The 17,117-nt window shown below is 39.7% G+C and overlaps 1 protein-coding gene across 1 annotated transcript in view; it reads left to right on the forward strand.

The window, feature by feature from the left end:
- Positions 1-17,117, forward strand: part of tenm3 (teneurin transmembrane protein 3) — a 182,603-nt gene that overhangs the window by 149,565 nt on the left and 15,921 nt on the right. The window contains exons 25-37 of the mRNA XM_083978996.1: positions 2,456-2,580; positions 2,767-2,874; positions 4,046-4,200; positions 5,872-5,973; positions 6,167-6,340; positions 8,117-8,176; positions 8,536-8,698; positions 9,685-9,823; positions 10,083-10,188; positions 10,389-10,531; positions 10,671-10,849; positions 13,251-13,355; positions 14,844-14,974. Of these exons, the coding sequence (XP_083835122.1) occupies positions 2,456-2,580; positions 2,767-2,874; positions 4,046-4,200; positions 5,872-5,973; positions 6,167-6,340; positions 8,117-8,176; positions 8,536-8,698; positions 9,685-9,823; positions 10,083-10,188; positions 10,389-10,531; positions 10,671-10,849; positions 13,251-13,355; positions 14,844-14,974 (1,690 nt within the window). The remainder of the gene's footprint in view (positions 1-2,455; positions 2,581-2,766; positions 2,875-4,045; positions 4,201-5,871; positions 5,974-6,166; positions 6,341-8,116; positions 8,177-8,535; positions 8,699-9,684; positions 9,824-10,082; positions 10,189-10,388; positions 10,532-10,670; positions 10,850-13,250; positions 13,356-14,843; positions 14,975-17,117) is intronic.

The following is a 17,117-nucleotide window of genomic DNA, read 5'->3' on the forward strand; positions in this document are numbered from 1 at the left end:
CTATGGCCTCCCTGTGATTTACACTGACAATAAGGATGTACCGTAGTTTCCCGTCTCACTTCTCCATCCTTCCCTCTGAAAATGAAAAGTAACTCCTTATACATATAGACAGCACCACACCTAGAGCCTCTCTGCCATCAGCAAGACTCAATGATTGGATTCATTTTTTAACTCATCAAAAATGTAGTTTTCAATTAAAGTTCACTTTTTAATTAAAACACAATTCCCTCTTGGGGGGACTTGACACATCACAGTTTTTTTTTCTTTTTAACGACCTGCTTATTTACATTGTGTTCTGTTAGGCTGCATTTGTTGTGATTATTTCCTTCCTTTCCTTTATGGTTGAGTCCTTTCTTCTTCTATCCTCTTTTTCTCAATTGATTTATCCTTTTCCAGCCATATTTTACATTCATCTTTGCTACTGTATTCCCTGTAGGTGATCATTTCACCTGTCTTAATTTATCAGTATGCTTGGTTGTTTATTCGTCAGCAGGATTATGCAAAGAGAAATGAACCAATTGGCATCTTCCCTCATTTAGTCATTGCATCCATCACTCCTTTCTTATTTCTCCCTTTTTGTTCCTTTTTTGGCTGCAATAGCAAAGCTAACCTCATCGCAAATGCCTGTGACTGACTGAGTGATCATAGTTCCACTGTTGTTCAGCGAAAAAGCCACATGACCAAGTTGATTGCATGCGCTTTCAAAACAAGTGATATATTTACAAGTAAAGATAGCTGAAATAATTCAACTTATGTGTTTGTGTGATTTTGTCAGGCTGTGTTGTGGTTGTAAAACGGGATTTTGGCAGCAGCTTGGACATGTCTTGAAGTGCTGGTTAATTTGTGGTCTTAATGGGCTGCGTTTCAGTCACACAACAGAAACAGAAAAACTTGTACATGAGAGCAGCTTTATTGGGAGTTGAGCCCTCTTAAATTCTGTGTATGTGAGCACAAAGAGGAGGAGATGATAGGTTGCAATGATCTCAGCTGTTTATAACGGTTCCATTGCGGTCTTAAACTACACCCCTCAGTTTTACACATTTACGATATGTAGACCAGCTGTACACTAGGTTTGGACTTAGTCCCATTTGTCTTCCCTTTGTCTTCCTCCTGATGACCTTGCTTCTTTCTAGTTCTTGTTCAGTCACATATTTTAATGTGTGCTGGCATATTAAAATGATCAAGTGCCATCCACATGTCAAGTCCATCCTCGGGCTATGTTCGTACGTTTAACTGAACACACACACTGAGTCATGCCTTTCATAAGCTATGCCACCCAAAACATCCTCACAAGTTGTTTTGTCTGCACATGGGGCTATAAAACTAAAGAACTGAGCTTCTTCATTAAATGCTGAAAATGATAAAGTGGAAGCAGAGCTGCCAGGATATCATTGTGTTTAATTAACAGAATGGATCTTACTGACAGACTGCCTTCATGTTATATTTTAACAGAATCAGCAGGTCAAATGATTCAGTGAGTTTAATTAGGTTCTTTCCTTACAGGTCTGTGTTTCTCTATTTGTTTTCACTGCTCCACTGTGGTCCGTCTGAATCCATGGGTTTTGTCTGTGTTGCTGCTGAAAAATGTTTGAATGTTAATGGGATTTTTCTGCTTAAATAAAGGTTAAATGAAAACAAAAGGGCACGTCTGAGTTCTACAAGCACAGAGAAACACAGACCGCCTCTGTCTCACACACAAAGTGTATCTATTTTTAGCTGTCTTAATTAACAGCCTGTGATCATCTGCTGATTATCACCAACCACTGAGACTTATGGCCAAAGGCAAGTGCATATGTATATATCCATGCCTGCCTGTGTGAGTGTGTGATGGATTTTACGTGACAGTGTGGCAGGCATCATTAAGAGGGTGTCGGTGGCAAGTGACAGCCCAGTGCTCCCACGGAGCTGTGTTCAGACTGACAGACAGACAAACCTGCTGTTCATTCACACACACACACACACACACACTACACAAAGATACTTTCTCACTTACACATCTAACACACCCACACTCAAATCTCGTGAAAAGAACAGAAAGGTACACAGATGCCACACACACCAACCACACCTACAATATTGGCAGTAAATTATTTTTTTTAATTTAATAAATTTTCTTTGCTGTCACCTCACCAACCTTCCATATGTTCAGTTCTTCTTTATCGTCATCATCAGCTCCAGGAAGTCTCCTACAATACCACGATTTGATGTCACTTTGATGTCGCACTAAAAAGTTGCGTTGTAATGGAAGGTGTCGTCAGGTTGTGATGTCACAACAAATAATTTAAGAGTCTGTTGGAAACCATACATTTTTGTAAATGCTACTGTCCTCAAACAGTGTTGTTATTGATGCTGATGTAATTAAAGGTACAGTATAACGTGAAATAATTATTTCCTCTTTTTTTCTCTCTATCTTTGTTTCCGACCTCCCCTTTTGTCCACTAAAAACTCTCCATAGCAACAACCCTGCTCACCGCTACTATCTGGCCACTGACCCAGTAACAGGGCAGCTCTACGCATCAGACACCAACTCGCGACGAATCTACCGACCCAAGATGCTCAGCGGTGCCCGTGACCTCATTAGTAAGAATCATCTTCATTTCCCTCATAGAACACCCTGTTGTTTAAGATGAAAACTCTCAGTTGTCCTTTTTTTTAAAATGCAGTTTACTCCCATGCAGTCACTTCAGCTGAAATACTTGGAATAAACCAGGTGAAAAGACACAGGATCAGAACTGTTGAATGAATTCATGATGTGTGTGTTTTCAGGTAACGGAGAAGTCGTGGCTGGTACAGGTGAACAGTGTCCTCCATTTGATGAAGCACGGTGTGGAGATGGAAGAAAAGCTACAGAGGCACAACTACTGGGACCTAAAGGTGCATACACACACACAAGAGACACACACTAACACAAGAGGTAACTAGACTTGCAAAGAGGTAACAGCAGGGTCCATGGCTGCTGAGCCCTCTATGGCAGGCAGCCCATTAAGGCAAAGCAAGTCCGACCTGCAGGTCAACTGTGTTATGCTAGTCTCAGGCTGAGAGCAGCACAGAATTTATATCACTTCCAGGATGTGTGCTGATATGCCACTTTTGCCAACAAAGAAAAAAATTCACACATACAATGGTTTTGTTTAAATGCAGTGGAAAACATTGGTTCAAATTTGCTTAAAAATTATATGAATCACAAAAGTTGAGTGTATAATACGTGTTATATGCTGTTATATGCAAGTTAATATTGCTGCTGACACTTCGATTTGAAGTTTGGAGGGTGAAATGTGCAGGTTGAAATTCAGATTTTCTGTGATAGGCCACACCCGTTGTAATCAATCGTAACCAAATTTTGTGCATTGTCTGAGTGATGACCCTGTATCATTCAGATCAAATTCTATAATTATCTATGCACCAGTTTATAGATACATAGATATACATTTTTTATATGTACGGTGCTCCCCTATTGGCGTCATCTCCAGTTCTGTTATTGAAGTTTCGACTTGATGGGAGCAACTGTTGCTTCTACATACAACACCCTCTGGCGGAGTTGGAGTGAGTTTCCCAACTAACACGATTTTGCAAAGTAACTTGACATGCAATGAAAAGCATACAAAGCATTTAGCCACCACAATGTTTTAAGTTGTTGGTCTCCCAACAAAACAACATGTGAAACACATTTGAACATGAATATGTCCTGAGTTATCATTTGAACGATTTTGAAAAGTACGATATGTTGTTATATTTGTGCATTTTTCTGGGTTTATATTGATTTGCACAGCTGCTGTTTTCGTTTGTGTAAAATGTGTGACATTTTTCATTCACATAATAATCCTGACTGACTTCTCTTAATACACCCAAGCTCTAGATGTTCTTAATTTATGGTTTATGTCTTGTACTCTTTTTTTTATTGTTCACTGCAGCTCCATCCTGACTTTCCCTCAGGAGAATAACCACGCTTTCATTTCTCCTTCACATCCTGTAGCTGATGTATTAATAATCAACAGGAGCAATAGATTTAAATCGTGAGTCTATTCTTTGCTTCTATTTCCTACAGGGATTGCAGTCGATAAAAATGGCTTGATATACTTTGTGGATGGGACTATGATCAGGAAAGTGGATCGTAATGGGATCATCTCCACAATGCTGGGCAGCAATGATCTGACCTCTGCGCGACCTTTAACCTGCGATACCAGCATGCATATAAGACAGGTAACTTGAAAACACCACATACTGTAAATATGCACTCAGTCTATTCAACACAAATCACTTCTGCTCACCTGGTTGCACTTAGTCATAGGAGGAGGGTTGTTAAATAAAAAACTCTCAAAACATCTGGGGCTGATCCAAACAAAGCCCTTTACATCTTCACCGAGAATTAATTAAGAATCGATGATTTGTAAGAAGCAAGTATCTATTTTTCTCTGTCAAGGCTAAATCAGTGTAAGATACAGACAAAACATACACTAAACATATACAGAAAAAAATCAGAAATTTATAGTGAAAAGATATTCCAACAACACCAATCATTCACCATGTGAGCTGCCACACACACAAATGCAGGCAGAGAGTTTTCATCCTAACAATGCTTTTGTTTCCAGAAAGAGAATTTATAACCTTGCACACACAAAATGGATGGAGAGTGTGTACATGTAGTATGTAAGAGAGGATGAGGAAGAGCTGAGGTCAGTGTTTTGTGGGCAGAGCAGCGCATTCATCTGAACTCTCTGAACTTTGACTGTGTTTCTGTCTCTGCAGAATTTAGCTCAGTTTGACTTGTAGTATTTATCTAGCTGACCTCTTCAGTTCACTTGCGGAAACTGATGAACTGGCAACCCACACATTCACAGGTTTTACTGCTCCTTCCACTGATATACACTTTTCTATAACTATACTATACATACGTATAAAATGTTTGATAATGCACTATATCCTCTGCATGCAGTTATTTATTGTAGTAGGCTGTGATGGTATTACTCCTGGTAGACAGATGTTTTGTTTTTTAATTTGTATGCCTTAGTAATAAAGTTTGTATTTTTAAACTGACTTATCTATAATTTAACAGAATACAAATATGTAAACACTTGCATAATTTAATAAGAAAATTAATGGAAACAATACATTTTATAAAAGCTGTTAGATGTGCACCGTGTAAGCGCTGTCACCTCAAAGTGAGAAAGTAGTGGATTTGAACCTCGGCTCTGGGCCTTTCATTGTGGAGTTTGCTTGTTTTTCTTGTGTGCATTCTCTCTGGGTTCTCTGGCCTCCTACAAAATGCAAATATATGCACATTAGGTCAATTGGTGAGTCTAAAATGCCAATAGTTGTGGCCAGCTGCTTGTCTTTAGCTGTCAGACCTGCCCAGTGTGTACTGCATCCTCACCCAATATAAGCCTAGATTGGCTTCAACCATGTATGGATAATCAGTTTAGATTGTGGTTAGATTTCTGCTTGCATACTTTAAATTAATTTACCATTTTCCACGAAACCTTTTACAAATGCTCCCCCAGGGGCAGAAAGTACTCAAAAATGTTAGTCGGTCCAGTTGAACTATCAGCAACTTTTTTCTGAAGTGGTTGCTCTCTCACATTCTCTGCACCCAGGCAGCAGACCTCTGTCCTCACTTGACCCACAGTCGGTGCTGTGCTGCTGAACTCTGAGATCATTTATTATTTAAAAGTACCATTAGGCCGTGGGCACTGATTCATTCAACTCAGAGTTTACTCAGACAAACAAAGTTGGCAGGATTCATCCAGGAAACAGACCATCAGAATCAATACTTCCAGATAGCAAAATACACTATAATTTAATTATACAGAGTCAGAGTAGCCTGTGAAATGAAACCCCCTCTCTCTGCTTTCCATCTGTCATCTATACATCCAGGTTCGTCTAGAATGGCCCACAGATTTAGCCATCAATCCCATGGATAACTCAATCTATGTCCTGGACAACAACGTTGTGCTGCAGATCACTGAAAACAGACAGGTACTGTCTATACCAACACTGACAGCACTGTACAGTTTACAAATACTCTGTCACATGTGCTGTTTTTTGGATTTCCAAGGAATCATTTTATGTTAATTTTGTATCACCATAAGTAAACCATATCAAGTCGTAAAATGGTGTTAAACCCGAACATAAGACACAAAGCTTAGATTGCATGCATTTGTATGCTCAGGTTCGTATCGTGGCCGGCCGACCCATGCACTGCCAGGTGCCTGGTATAGAGTACACCATGGGGAAGAGAGCTGTCCAGACCATGCTTGAAGGAGCTACAGCCATCGCCTTGTCCTACAGTGGCGTCCTCTACATCGCTGAGACAGATGAGAAGAAGATTCACCGCATTCGACAGGTAACCCTCAGGACACGTCCCGCTCACTCATCTGCAGAAATTTCCTAATTAATGATGGAACATTTCTCATTTACAGTGACATCAAATTCAGGGCCCATGTTCCCAAAGTATTTCATCTTATCACTAAAAGTCCTGCTGAGACCACCTGTTACTAAGGAGAAATGAAAACTCCTTGATGAAAAGACCTTGAGTGTTTGCTATGACTAGCTCAGTTGCAGGAACCACAGCGAGCCGATAATGAAAGACTGGTCTGTGCTGGTGAAAATGCATCCACAACACTCCATAGTTGTCTAGTAATAACAAAAAGCACTGAGAAACAGACAATTACAACTGAAAGAAAAAAGGATTCAGTGCTGTTCATAAGGTTTGGCTCTTTCTCCAAGTTGGCTCAGTTGGTAGGAGATGTTATTTCACCCACAACAATCATTATTCCCTTGTTATTGAGATGTATTTTTTAAGTTATTCAGCATTGTGCAAGGTTTTTCCAGAACACAGGGACGTGGAATAACTGTAGCCCTTTTGTGAGTCTTTCCTCTCTGCTGCTTCTAACTTCTCCCAGACTTAGCTGCTACTTTTAGCGCTGAGTGACTTTGTGAATTCTCTTAGTCAGGAAAAACTACTGGCCATGTTAGTCCTAACTTTAGGATTCCTCAATTTTCAAAGTTGGCAAGTTAAGAGCTGCTTTTAGCCTCAAGATGCTTTATGAATGTGGGCACTGGACTCTTCTCGACAGTACTGTATGTTTCATATTACTGTATCTGCATGTGTATTTTCCAGTGCTCCCTTTACAGTAGTTATTAAGACAGTGTGAGAGAATTTAAGGACCTGCGACTCCTTGGTTTGAACCCCATAGCAGTCAAATGATTTAACCCCTTAAAACCCACTGGCCTGTGGGTTGTATTGCTTCTAATGCATGCTGGGTTTTTAGTAACACTTGTGTGTAGTATTTTCCTTTCATTTTGTATTTCTGTAAAAGTGCAGCTGTTTTTTTTACATACATTAACAGGCAATCAAATAGTTAAAAAAATCAAGCAAACACAGCACATACACACAAAAATAAATAAAAACTAGAAGGACACTCAGTAGAACGTGAGCCGCCAAGGCCAAACAATCATGCACCTGTCAGCCTGATCCTGATCTGTACCAAACTATGTAAACTCTTATGAAAAACACCATGAATATATATTTGGACATCATTAGTCATAAATCCAAAAAGATGATGTTTAATTTCTTTTTCAGTAGTTTACATTTTTTGTTTTGGGTTAAGATTTTTCATTAAAGTGTTTGCTTGAGAGAAGAGTCATCATTAGCCAACAGCCACTAGACTTTTGGATAATTTGTAGCCTAATTCCTAAAATACAAGTGGGATCATTGCACTCCCGGTTTAGAGTTATTGCCACCAAAAGAACATTTAGGGAGATTTTAATATCTGCATATAATTCCAACTCTTTATCTTCCCCTACACACTCTTTTAATGAATTATTTACTGCAGCTCTATAACTTCTTCCAGATATAGTACAAAGACTAAAGTTGGACATGCATGGGGAAGTGCTTTACTATGACATCTAGTAAAAAGCAATACAGTATTAGGACTGATTGGATGTGACATGTGGATTGCTGCACATTACCAACCCAGAATACTGTAGGTTTATGCTGACTGGATCTTACTGTCTTGAAAAATATGAGAAATGTATGCACAGTGAAAGCTCATTAATTTTTTTTGCACTTCTGTTTCTATAGTTTTAAAATGTCTATTTCTGGCTGTGACCCCACCAGGTGTCGACGGATGGTGAAATTACCCACCTAGCTGGAATGCTATCTGACTGTGACTGCAAGGTACTACACCACAGCTGTTTCACATATACTATATATCAGTTAACACTGAAAAGTGTCATTTCAGCCTGCCATACCTTTATTTTTAGATCATAATGTCATATGCTAATCTTAACTCTTTTGTCATAGTCGTCTGTTTTGGCTGTCAGCTCACTGAACCCACTTAAGTTCAAAATGAATGTGTAACTGTCAGAGATTGGTGTGGATTAGATATTCGTTGGTGCCCACGTCCCTCCTTTAGCATTCTTAACACGTGCCAAGTTGAGTATTTCCGTGAATTGCTGCTACTATTTGTTTCTCACCTCTTTTCTGTCTTTATTTGTTACTTTCTCCTTCACTTCTCCCCACCTCATGTCCTGCAGAATGATGCCAACTGTGACTGCTATCAAACCGGCGATGGCTATGCTAAAGATGCCAGGTTTAATTGTCCTTCCTCTTTGGTGGTCTCTCCTGACGGGACACTGTATGTGGCAGATCTGGGAAACATACGGATTCGAGCCATAAGACGCAATCAACCACCCACTGGTGTGTATACACACATTAGAAAATACATTCACAGTGAGCATGCAAATGTTTTTCTCCACTTTTGTATTACTGGCAGACGGCAGTCAGCCAAAACTCCTCTTGTTCAGTGAAATGCCAGAGGGCTTTTAATTTGAAATGGTGACAGGAAGCATTGAGATTATACAGCAACACAGACCAGGAAAACAGGGGATGGATCAGACCCAGAAATTAAACTAAAATGCCAGTATGATCAATTTCACACATCACACAGAGCCATTTACAGTTGCCTCTAATGAAGGCCTGTTACCTTCTGTAGTTAATTTGAGTAAAGCCCCAGGTCCCTATTTGAACAATCAAAGTAGCTGACAACTGTTGTGGATCCACTGTAAACACTGATGATGTGAAATAAACTATTAATATCCAGTAGATTAACAGCCAACCAGAGAAGTCCAAGAATCAGCGTAGGTGTAACTTGATCACATCTCCATCACTTGCTCACTCGCTTACTCACAAACAAAGGGTTCACTTTACTATGATTGTACAACCATCCCATCTGTTGCATTTGTGATATAATAGTATGGTATACTGGAGTTTACCAGGGTTTATGTACACTCTTATTACTTCAGATGGACTCATATTTGGACCAGAAAGAAAGCTGCACACTCGCAATGTGCAATCTGTTTGTATGTGAGTGTGCTTGAAATAATCTAGTTTGGGGCCACACAGCATGACAGCTATAATAGCAATTCACCTAACACCAAGCTGAAGTGTGCATGGTCTCTCAGGCTAAACGGGAGGTTTGCAACCAGGAAGTTGCTTTGGCTCTGATTGCTGTAGTCTACATGCTCCTGCAAGCAGAACTACCCAGTAATTAAACACAAGTATAGAAAACTTTTTGCATCACACTGTAACAGTTTACTGTGAAACTTAAAAAAAAAAATCATGGAAAATAATTGATTTAAAAAGTCTAAATCTGACTAACTGGCTGTTTGTCTGCATGTTTTCAGGCTCTCTGGCTTCAGGTCCCAGCTCCTATGAAGTGGCTTCTCCGGCCTCTCAAGAGCTCTATGTGTTTGATACGAATGGGACTCATCAGTTCACCATGTCTCTGGTCACAGGAGACTACAAATACAACTTTAGCTACAGGTTTGTGTTTGTGGAAATGAACATGGTATTTGCTTTGGTGGAAAAAAATACAACTTGTAAGGATTTTATACTGAAGATTATCTGCATTCCACATCTACAGTACATTCCTTGCTAAAGGAAAATCAAGAAATAATAAATATTCTGTACTTCTTCACTCTTCATTCTTTACACCTAAAAGGTATTTTATTTCAGCAGGCTCTGGTTTTGTCCTTGGCAAACTTTGTCTCATATATTCCCCCCTCTGTTTATTGACTCTCAGCAATGAGGAGGACGTAACTGCGGTGACAGACAGCAGCGGGAACACCCTCCGTATCCGTAGAGATACCAACAGGATGCCTGTACGTGTGGTTGCCCCTGACAATCAGGTGAGATGAGCATGTCTTGAAATGTTTCATGCAATTGTTACCCATATGAGCAATTTGACCTCTGCGATTTTTTGGTTCACGGTAGGGGGTGTTATTATAACTATTGAGATAATGTATGTAAATACATGCTGACTGGCAACTGGCAGAATGTGAACATATAACCCTGTCCCTGTTTGCTGTGTGTGATCTTCCATGTGTAGGTTATCTGGCTAACCATCGGGACTAATGGAGGTCTGAAAACTCTCACAGCTCAGGGTCAGGAACTAGTCTTGTTTAGTTACCACGGCAACAGCGGCTTGCTGGCAACCAAGAGCATCCAGATAGGCTGGACTACCTTCTATGAGTGAGCAGCTTGACTATGTTTACATCTATGTGCTGATGGATGGATATTCATATTTTTATAGAATTTATCTAGCACTTTACAGTAATGACAACTAATGTCCCCTTGTTCCTCCCTTCCTGCATCCTCACTGTCCTTGAAGCTATGACAGCGAGGGTCGTCTGACTAATGTCACCTTTCCCACTGGCGTGGTGACCAATCTCCATGGAGACATGTCTTCGGGGGCTGTGGCTGTAGACATTGAGACGTCAGGGAGGGATGAAGATGTATCTATAACAACCAACCTGTCTTCAGTGGACTCCTTCTACACTCTAGTGCAGGGTAAGGTGCTTATACAAGTGTGTGTCTTTGTTGTTGTCCTGGCACCCAAATGCACCACACAAATAATTAAATGTATATATCTCTGACCAATGGTCAAATTAAGTTATTTTTAGTTCAGATTGTTGAACGATGCAAAAACACAATTTAGCTCTACTGTAAAACATGATAGACCCTGTGATTGTGACTGCAGCTGTAATTGCGCACTGCCACATCATGAAATGGATAATATTTTAAATGATCGTTCAACCTAATTGCTCAGATTAATGCACTATGGGAAAACCATGTTCTATGATATTCGCTAATGCTGCAAAACAGTAGTTTGTTAATCAATAGCTGTTCAGAGTTCCGCTTTCACACTGTATTTCAAGCTCTGTTCAACAACACACCTGGTTTATTTAAAAATGTGCTCACTGTGGATTTGAATATATTTTTGATTTTGTCACTGTTTCCAACGGAAAGATTCTCTCATCCCTTTATTCTTATTCTGCAAAGACATCTGAGGATAATGGGATGTCTGTTAGGAAATGTGCTGTTGTTTCGCAGTGCTAATCAGCCTCACAGGTGTGTGATCACACTGACTCATCCCTCACTTATCATTGATTTGAGGTTTGATGAAACTGCCAAACCGTAGTAAAACTGTTGCTTCTTCTTTTCTCTGTCAAGTGTGTGCCTGCATGTGTGTGTGGGTGATGTAGAATCAGGTATGGATACAGGTTTGATATAGGGAGAAACTGCATTGAGTTCCTGCAGCTGCATTTTTTCTTTTTAAATGTTTCATTTCTGAATTGCACAAATGTAAATATAATAGACCATCATATAACATTAGCTACTGACAGTAACCATCACCAGCACATGTAAGGAATTATATAACACACTCTTGATAATTCATGTCCATAAGAAAAAAGATAAGACTATGCAGTTGCTCTGAAATCAAGATAAATAAAACTCAAGAAACAGCTGTTAAAACTTAGAGTAAAATTGTCAAATAGCTGCGGCACTAACTATGTTTGTTTTCCTTTTAAATATTCACATGAAATTGAATAGAATATTGAAACACCCTGTGAGTACTAAAAAAGGATGTTCTTTCACTTTCTGCGGTTCATGTCAGGGTAAATCACACAGACACTTTTTGATACAGCGGAAAAAAAACAAAAACACAACTGCATTGTCAGCTTTCTAGCTTCAAAACCCTGGAGAATTGATGTGAGAAAAGGAAGTGAGTCGTGGATTGATCTGTCAATGTGTCCGCTCTGATAATTACAGATTTTAAGAAAAATGCAAACGAAAAGAAAAAAAAATGACCATCCTCATCATCCTTCATGTCAGACATTTAGACAGGGAAAGCTATAATTTAGCATTGACGACCTTGTTAAATCTGAACTAATGAGCCAGTTGAAGTGAGGCCTGGAGTGTGTGGCAGTGATTTGTTTCGTGTGAGTAGGTTCTCCCTCACAGCAAAGCTGTATTGATTGGCATCTAATAAGTTATTCAAAGCCATGACAAGTGCAGCATTCCTCTCCATCAATCCAAGTATATTATTTATTGTCTTGCCTCCTCACTACCATCTATCATTACTCAATATGACTGTGTGTAATTGGTATATGTGAAATCACATTAGGTGTATCTCAGAAGTGGTGAGCTAATGTAGCTAATGTACTTCTACTTCTGTCACTTTTATGCTCTTGATTAAATCATGAAAATGGGGGAAGGTGTTGGTAATTCAGAGTTCAACAGTTATGGTAAATGGTAAACAGTAAAAGTTAATGTTGCTGCATTATCATGCTCTGTTTCTAATAGGCTGCTGTAAACCATAGCATGTAACCACCATCAAAAAATAAGACTACTCTAAACAATAGCTGACGCCAGTTTTCTTTAACCAAAGGACACACAGCATTCAACATTCTGATCTTATGGTGATAATGTCAACAAAAAAAAGTTTGGTCCTGAAATGTTTTGATTTCCTGTCAAAAAGTCTACGAGTCATTTGCCTGATGGTATTTCAGAAAAAGTCTATAGCTTCTAACAACTTTCTCTCTTCCTCTCTCTCCCTCTCTCACATACACACACTTCTGAACCCCGCCAGCCATTAGTCCTGTAAGAGGTCAAGGGGAATTTAATTAAAAGAGCCGGGGGATATTAATATGTGCGCTGTGCTCCATTAACAGGTTCAAACAATGCCTATGGAAATTAATTGTACTGTTTTCTCTCCTTATATTAATCCCCCTGTCTCTGGCTTGCCCTCTCTTGTTCTCTTCTTTTCTTTGTCTATTTCTGTCCTTTGCCCTCAGTCTGGATCAGGTTATTCCAGCGTTTTTGATTAAACGCCTCAGAGTTTGAAAACAAAATCAATGAGAACTATTGCTCTGGTTCGTTGATGATATTTTCTCTTTCTCTCATATAGACCAGCTTCGTAACAGCTACCAGGTGGGTAATGACCATTCACTGAGAGTCATCTATGCCAATGGGATGGACACGCATTATCAGACAGAGCCACACATACTGGCAGGTATGCAGCTTTGTTTGCCTTACCCTTAATAAATAATAAGAATAAGAATATGGACCAATCTGATTTTCTTTTTCTTTTTTTCTTTTTTGGCAAAGTTAGGCAAAATTTTAAAGACTGTAATATGACTCTTAATCTTTTAATTTGCCATGTGTATGGGTGTGGGCTTTACATGATAAATGCTTGTAGATCATAATGTTCAGTATTCCATATATTACCAAGAGCTTTTGTTTTGCATGAATGGCAGGATATAGGATGATGCAGTTGACAATCCTAGTAGTAAATCATGGTGTGAATTTTTATAACCAGCCAAAATAATTTTTTTTATTCTAATATAGTATTGTAAAACATCAGTAAATTAATAGTAAATGATTAATAGACAGTTGGCTTCTACACCCTGTCTACCCCCCCCCCCCCCCCCACCATCATTACTGTGAAGATTGTGGCTTTAAATGAAGTCACCAGTGCAAAATGGCAGCTCTTGTATCAGGAACATTTGAGCTTCATTTTGTGTACAGTACAGGGAAGTGGAGACCCGTCGTCCATCTTTATGTACAACTTCAACTAGAAGAGCTCAGTAATGTTACAGTAAAAAATGTGTGTTTTTTCACAGGCAAAGTTAGAAACAGTATGAAAAAAAACAAAAGTGAACAAACTGAACTGTCCATTAAACAGCAGAGTTGTGTAAGTTCACACTTCACAGGAGCTCGGTCAAAGTTCATTTCACACAGATTAAAATGAACTAGTTCACATTTATAGTTCACAAGTTAGAATTTTTTTAATGAGCTGCTCTGAGCTTTTCTTTTTCAGTGGACCCTCCTCCTACTCACCCGAATCATTATCACTTCCCGAACCAGATAAATCCCTGTGTGATGCTATAGAATCATAAATTACTTTAAAAGGGTGTCGGTATCTGTCTTACCACTTAAACACTGTGTCATGAAGCAGGACAACTCAAAACAGATGGAATTTGGTTCTATATATATTTTGTATTATGCAGAAAGTGAGGAAAGAGGTGAAGTCAAGGTATATTATGCAATGGAAATTGTATCCACACTGCACGACCCATATTCTGCAGCAGCTCAAAACCGTAAAATTGATGACAGGCTGGCACAGACTCCAACACTTTCTAACTGAAGGATGTGCAGAGATTTCAGTTCACATGCCTGGTGTCGTAAATCCTCGGTTGCCCCCATAAAACACAGTTCTTCTTCTGATGATATTTGGTGCCTGGCAAACAGCTTACTGTTGTTGACTTTCACAAGGGTTAATGACCCTCCTGTTCATTAGCAGCAAATGGATTCGCCCAGGTCACTCGTCATTGCGTTCATGCCCAACACTGAAACTGAGTTCATCGGCAGGTTCCACCCTCACATCTTGAACAACAAATAGTGTTTTGCTGCCTTTTATGTTGCTGTTGTTTTATTTGTGTGTGCTGTTTCTGTGATAAAATAGTGCCCGTATCCATGTCTTTTTCATTTCCATCTCCAGGTGCTGCTAACCCAACTATAGCCCGACGCAACATGACACTGCCGGGAGAGAACGGCCAAAACCTGGTGGAGTGGAGGTTTAGGAAAGAACAGACTCGAGGAAAAGTCATCGTCTTTGGGAGGAAACTCAGGGTGAGTGCTTGCCAGCTGAAACTCTCTATAAGCAGAAAGCAGCAGAACATATCATGACCAACTAGACATCTAAGAACTAACACTAGTGTAGTGTTTTCACTGATGGAAGAAAAAGGACTTGATTTACATGCATTATCTTTAATTGTACACAGGATTTGGCTCAGTCCATCTGATCCAGTGGATAGGCAGGAGTATAATTGCGTATATATTTACCTTAGAATTGATGGTAAAACTTCAAATATGACACAGATTTATATGTATGTGTGTGCTTCTCAGTGAGAGGCTATTTGGTTACACCAATAACCTGAGTGCCAAGACGAGCTCGAAGCCATTTAGCTGGGCCTCAGCTGTTGTCCTCTTTGCCTTCTGTTTAATATGGCCCATTAATTCAGAAACATAAGCATCTACTATACATCATAGTTGTCAGGTTAAACTGTTTGGTTACAGAATGTTGATCCACGCCAACCAATCATTTCGCCCCTCTCTGTGTGGTGTGTTGTGGGTCACAGAGGGGTTTCTGTTCCAGTGTGTCGTGTTGTATGTTGTTCTCGCATGCTATTAGGAGAGAAGGACGGACCATTCGTCGATTTGAATATTGCATGAAGTGCTTCCTAACTAGCCCAGCCTAATTGGAGGAAAACTGTGCAGTCATGTGGCCACTGGGGAGTTCACCGATCCACACAGTGGTGCCATACTTAGCATGGTCCAATAAACTATAATGAATGTAACAGCATGCGTGGACCACCAGTTGTAATGAGGAGCGCTGTATTGTGAACAAGCAATGATGAGCTGTAGGTAGATGTGTTTTCGTAAATGGTTGAGCATGAATGCAATATGTAGATTGCGTAGGTCAGCGACATGTTTGTGATTCATGTGTGAGACACAGTTTGGTTAATGAAATGGTAATTGGGAGTTCAAACACCAGTTGTGTTGGAACTGAAATAAAAATGATGATAATAATAATTATAATTTATAATGATATTAGATACCCAAAAATTATTTGTGTATTGGTGTCAATATTATATGAGTTCAATAACAATCAATAACACTGGAATCCTATCATGCATCATTAGTAGTAATAGTATTGGCACAGGCCAATTCTGCATATATAAATCTTTTTTTTTTATGGCAAATTTGCAAAATATGCAAAAGTGTTTCAGCCTAGTGCCTAGATTTCTATGCCTCCATGGAGATGACAGTCGGGACCAGAGGGGTTCTTCATCTGTCTGTGTCAATCTTGACACAGACAGACATGGCAAGTCCAAATTTGGCAGAAATATTCATTTGGACTCATTGATGAACTTATTTGATTTTAGTCGTCAAAGGTCAAGGTGAAGACACAAAATTCACACCATGGGAAATTTAGAGTCTCCACTAGCTCCAGCAGTCCAACTTTAATTTGAGGAAAAGGTTTGGGCTCTTGGAGGAAGCTGGAGAACCTGGAAAAGGCCCTCAAACCCCGAAACATGTTGGGGTGACGTGACAGTGCTAACCACTGCACCACGACTCACATAACATCATTTTGTAATTGAAACCAGTATCTTTGTGGTCCTGCTTATAATTCACATACATTTGGCAGGTCAACCTGTTTTTTCTCCTCTTTAATCACTAGAGGGCAGCCTGGCACTTCACTTTAATGATTGCTGAGGACCACGGGCAGGTCAGACCTCCAGAGACGAAAGACAAGGGCTGCAACACAAACTAAACAAATTAATTTTCTCATATAGCCCACAACATGTTAATATCACACGACAATAGGAACGAAATACCATCATCAAATTATTACAATTATTCAGAAGCCACAACTGTACACAGTGTTGGGATTCAACGTCCTCAACAACAACAAGCATTTGACTAAGCTGACTGTTTCCCCTGTGTCAAAATGAGTTGCAACAGTTTGTTCAAAGTCATGTAGGCGTAAAAGCAACGCTCAGACTCAGGGCAGGTGCTGATGAAAAGGTGCTTTGTTGGCCGAAGGTCGTTAGGAGGCAGGCCATCACCATAGGCAAGTAATACCTGGGTATTTAGGAGTTATAAAGAGAAATACCAGGTGACATGAAGAACAGCTGCATCCCTAAGGCACCGGAGTACATCAGTGGATTTGGCAGAAGATAGAGAAAGGGGACCACCTGTTCAGCCCTGT

The sequence above is a fragment of the Trachurus trachurus genome, assembly GCF_905171665.1.
Source record: "Trachurus trachurus genome assembly, chromosome: 1".
NCBI classification, from domain to species: Eukaryota; Metazoa; Chordata; class Actinopteri; order Carangiformes; family Carangidae; genus Trachurus; species Trachurus trachurus.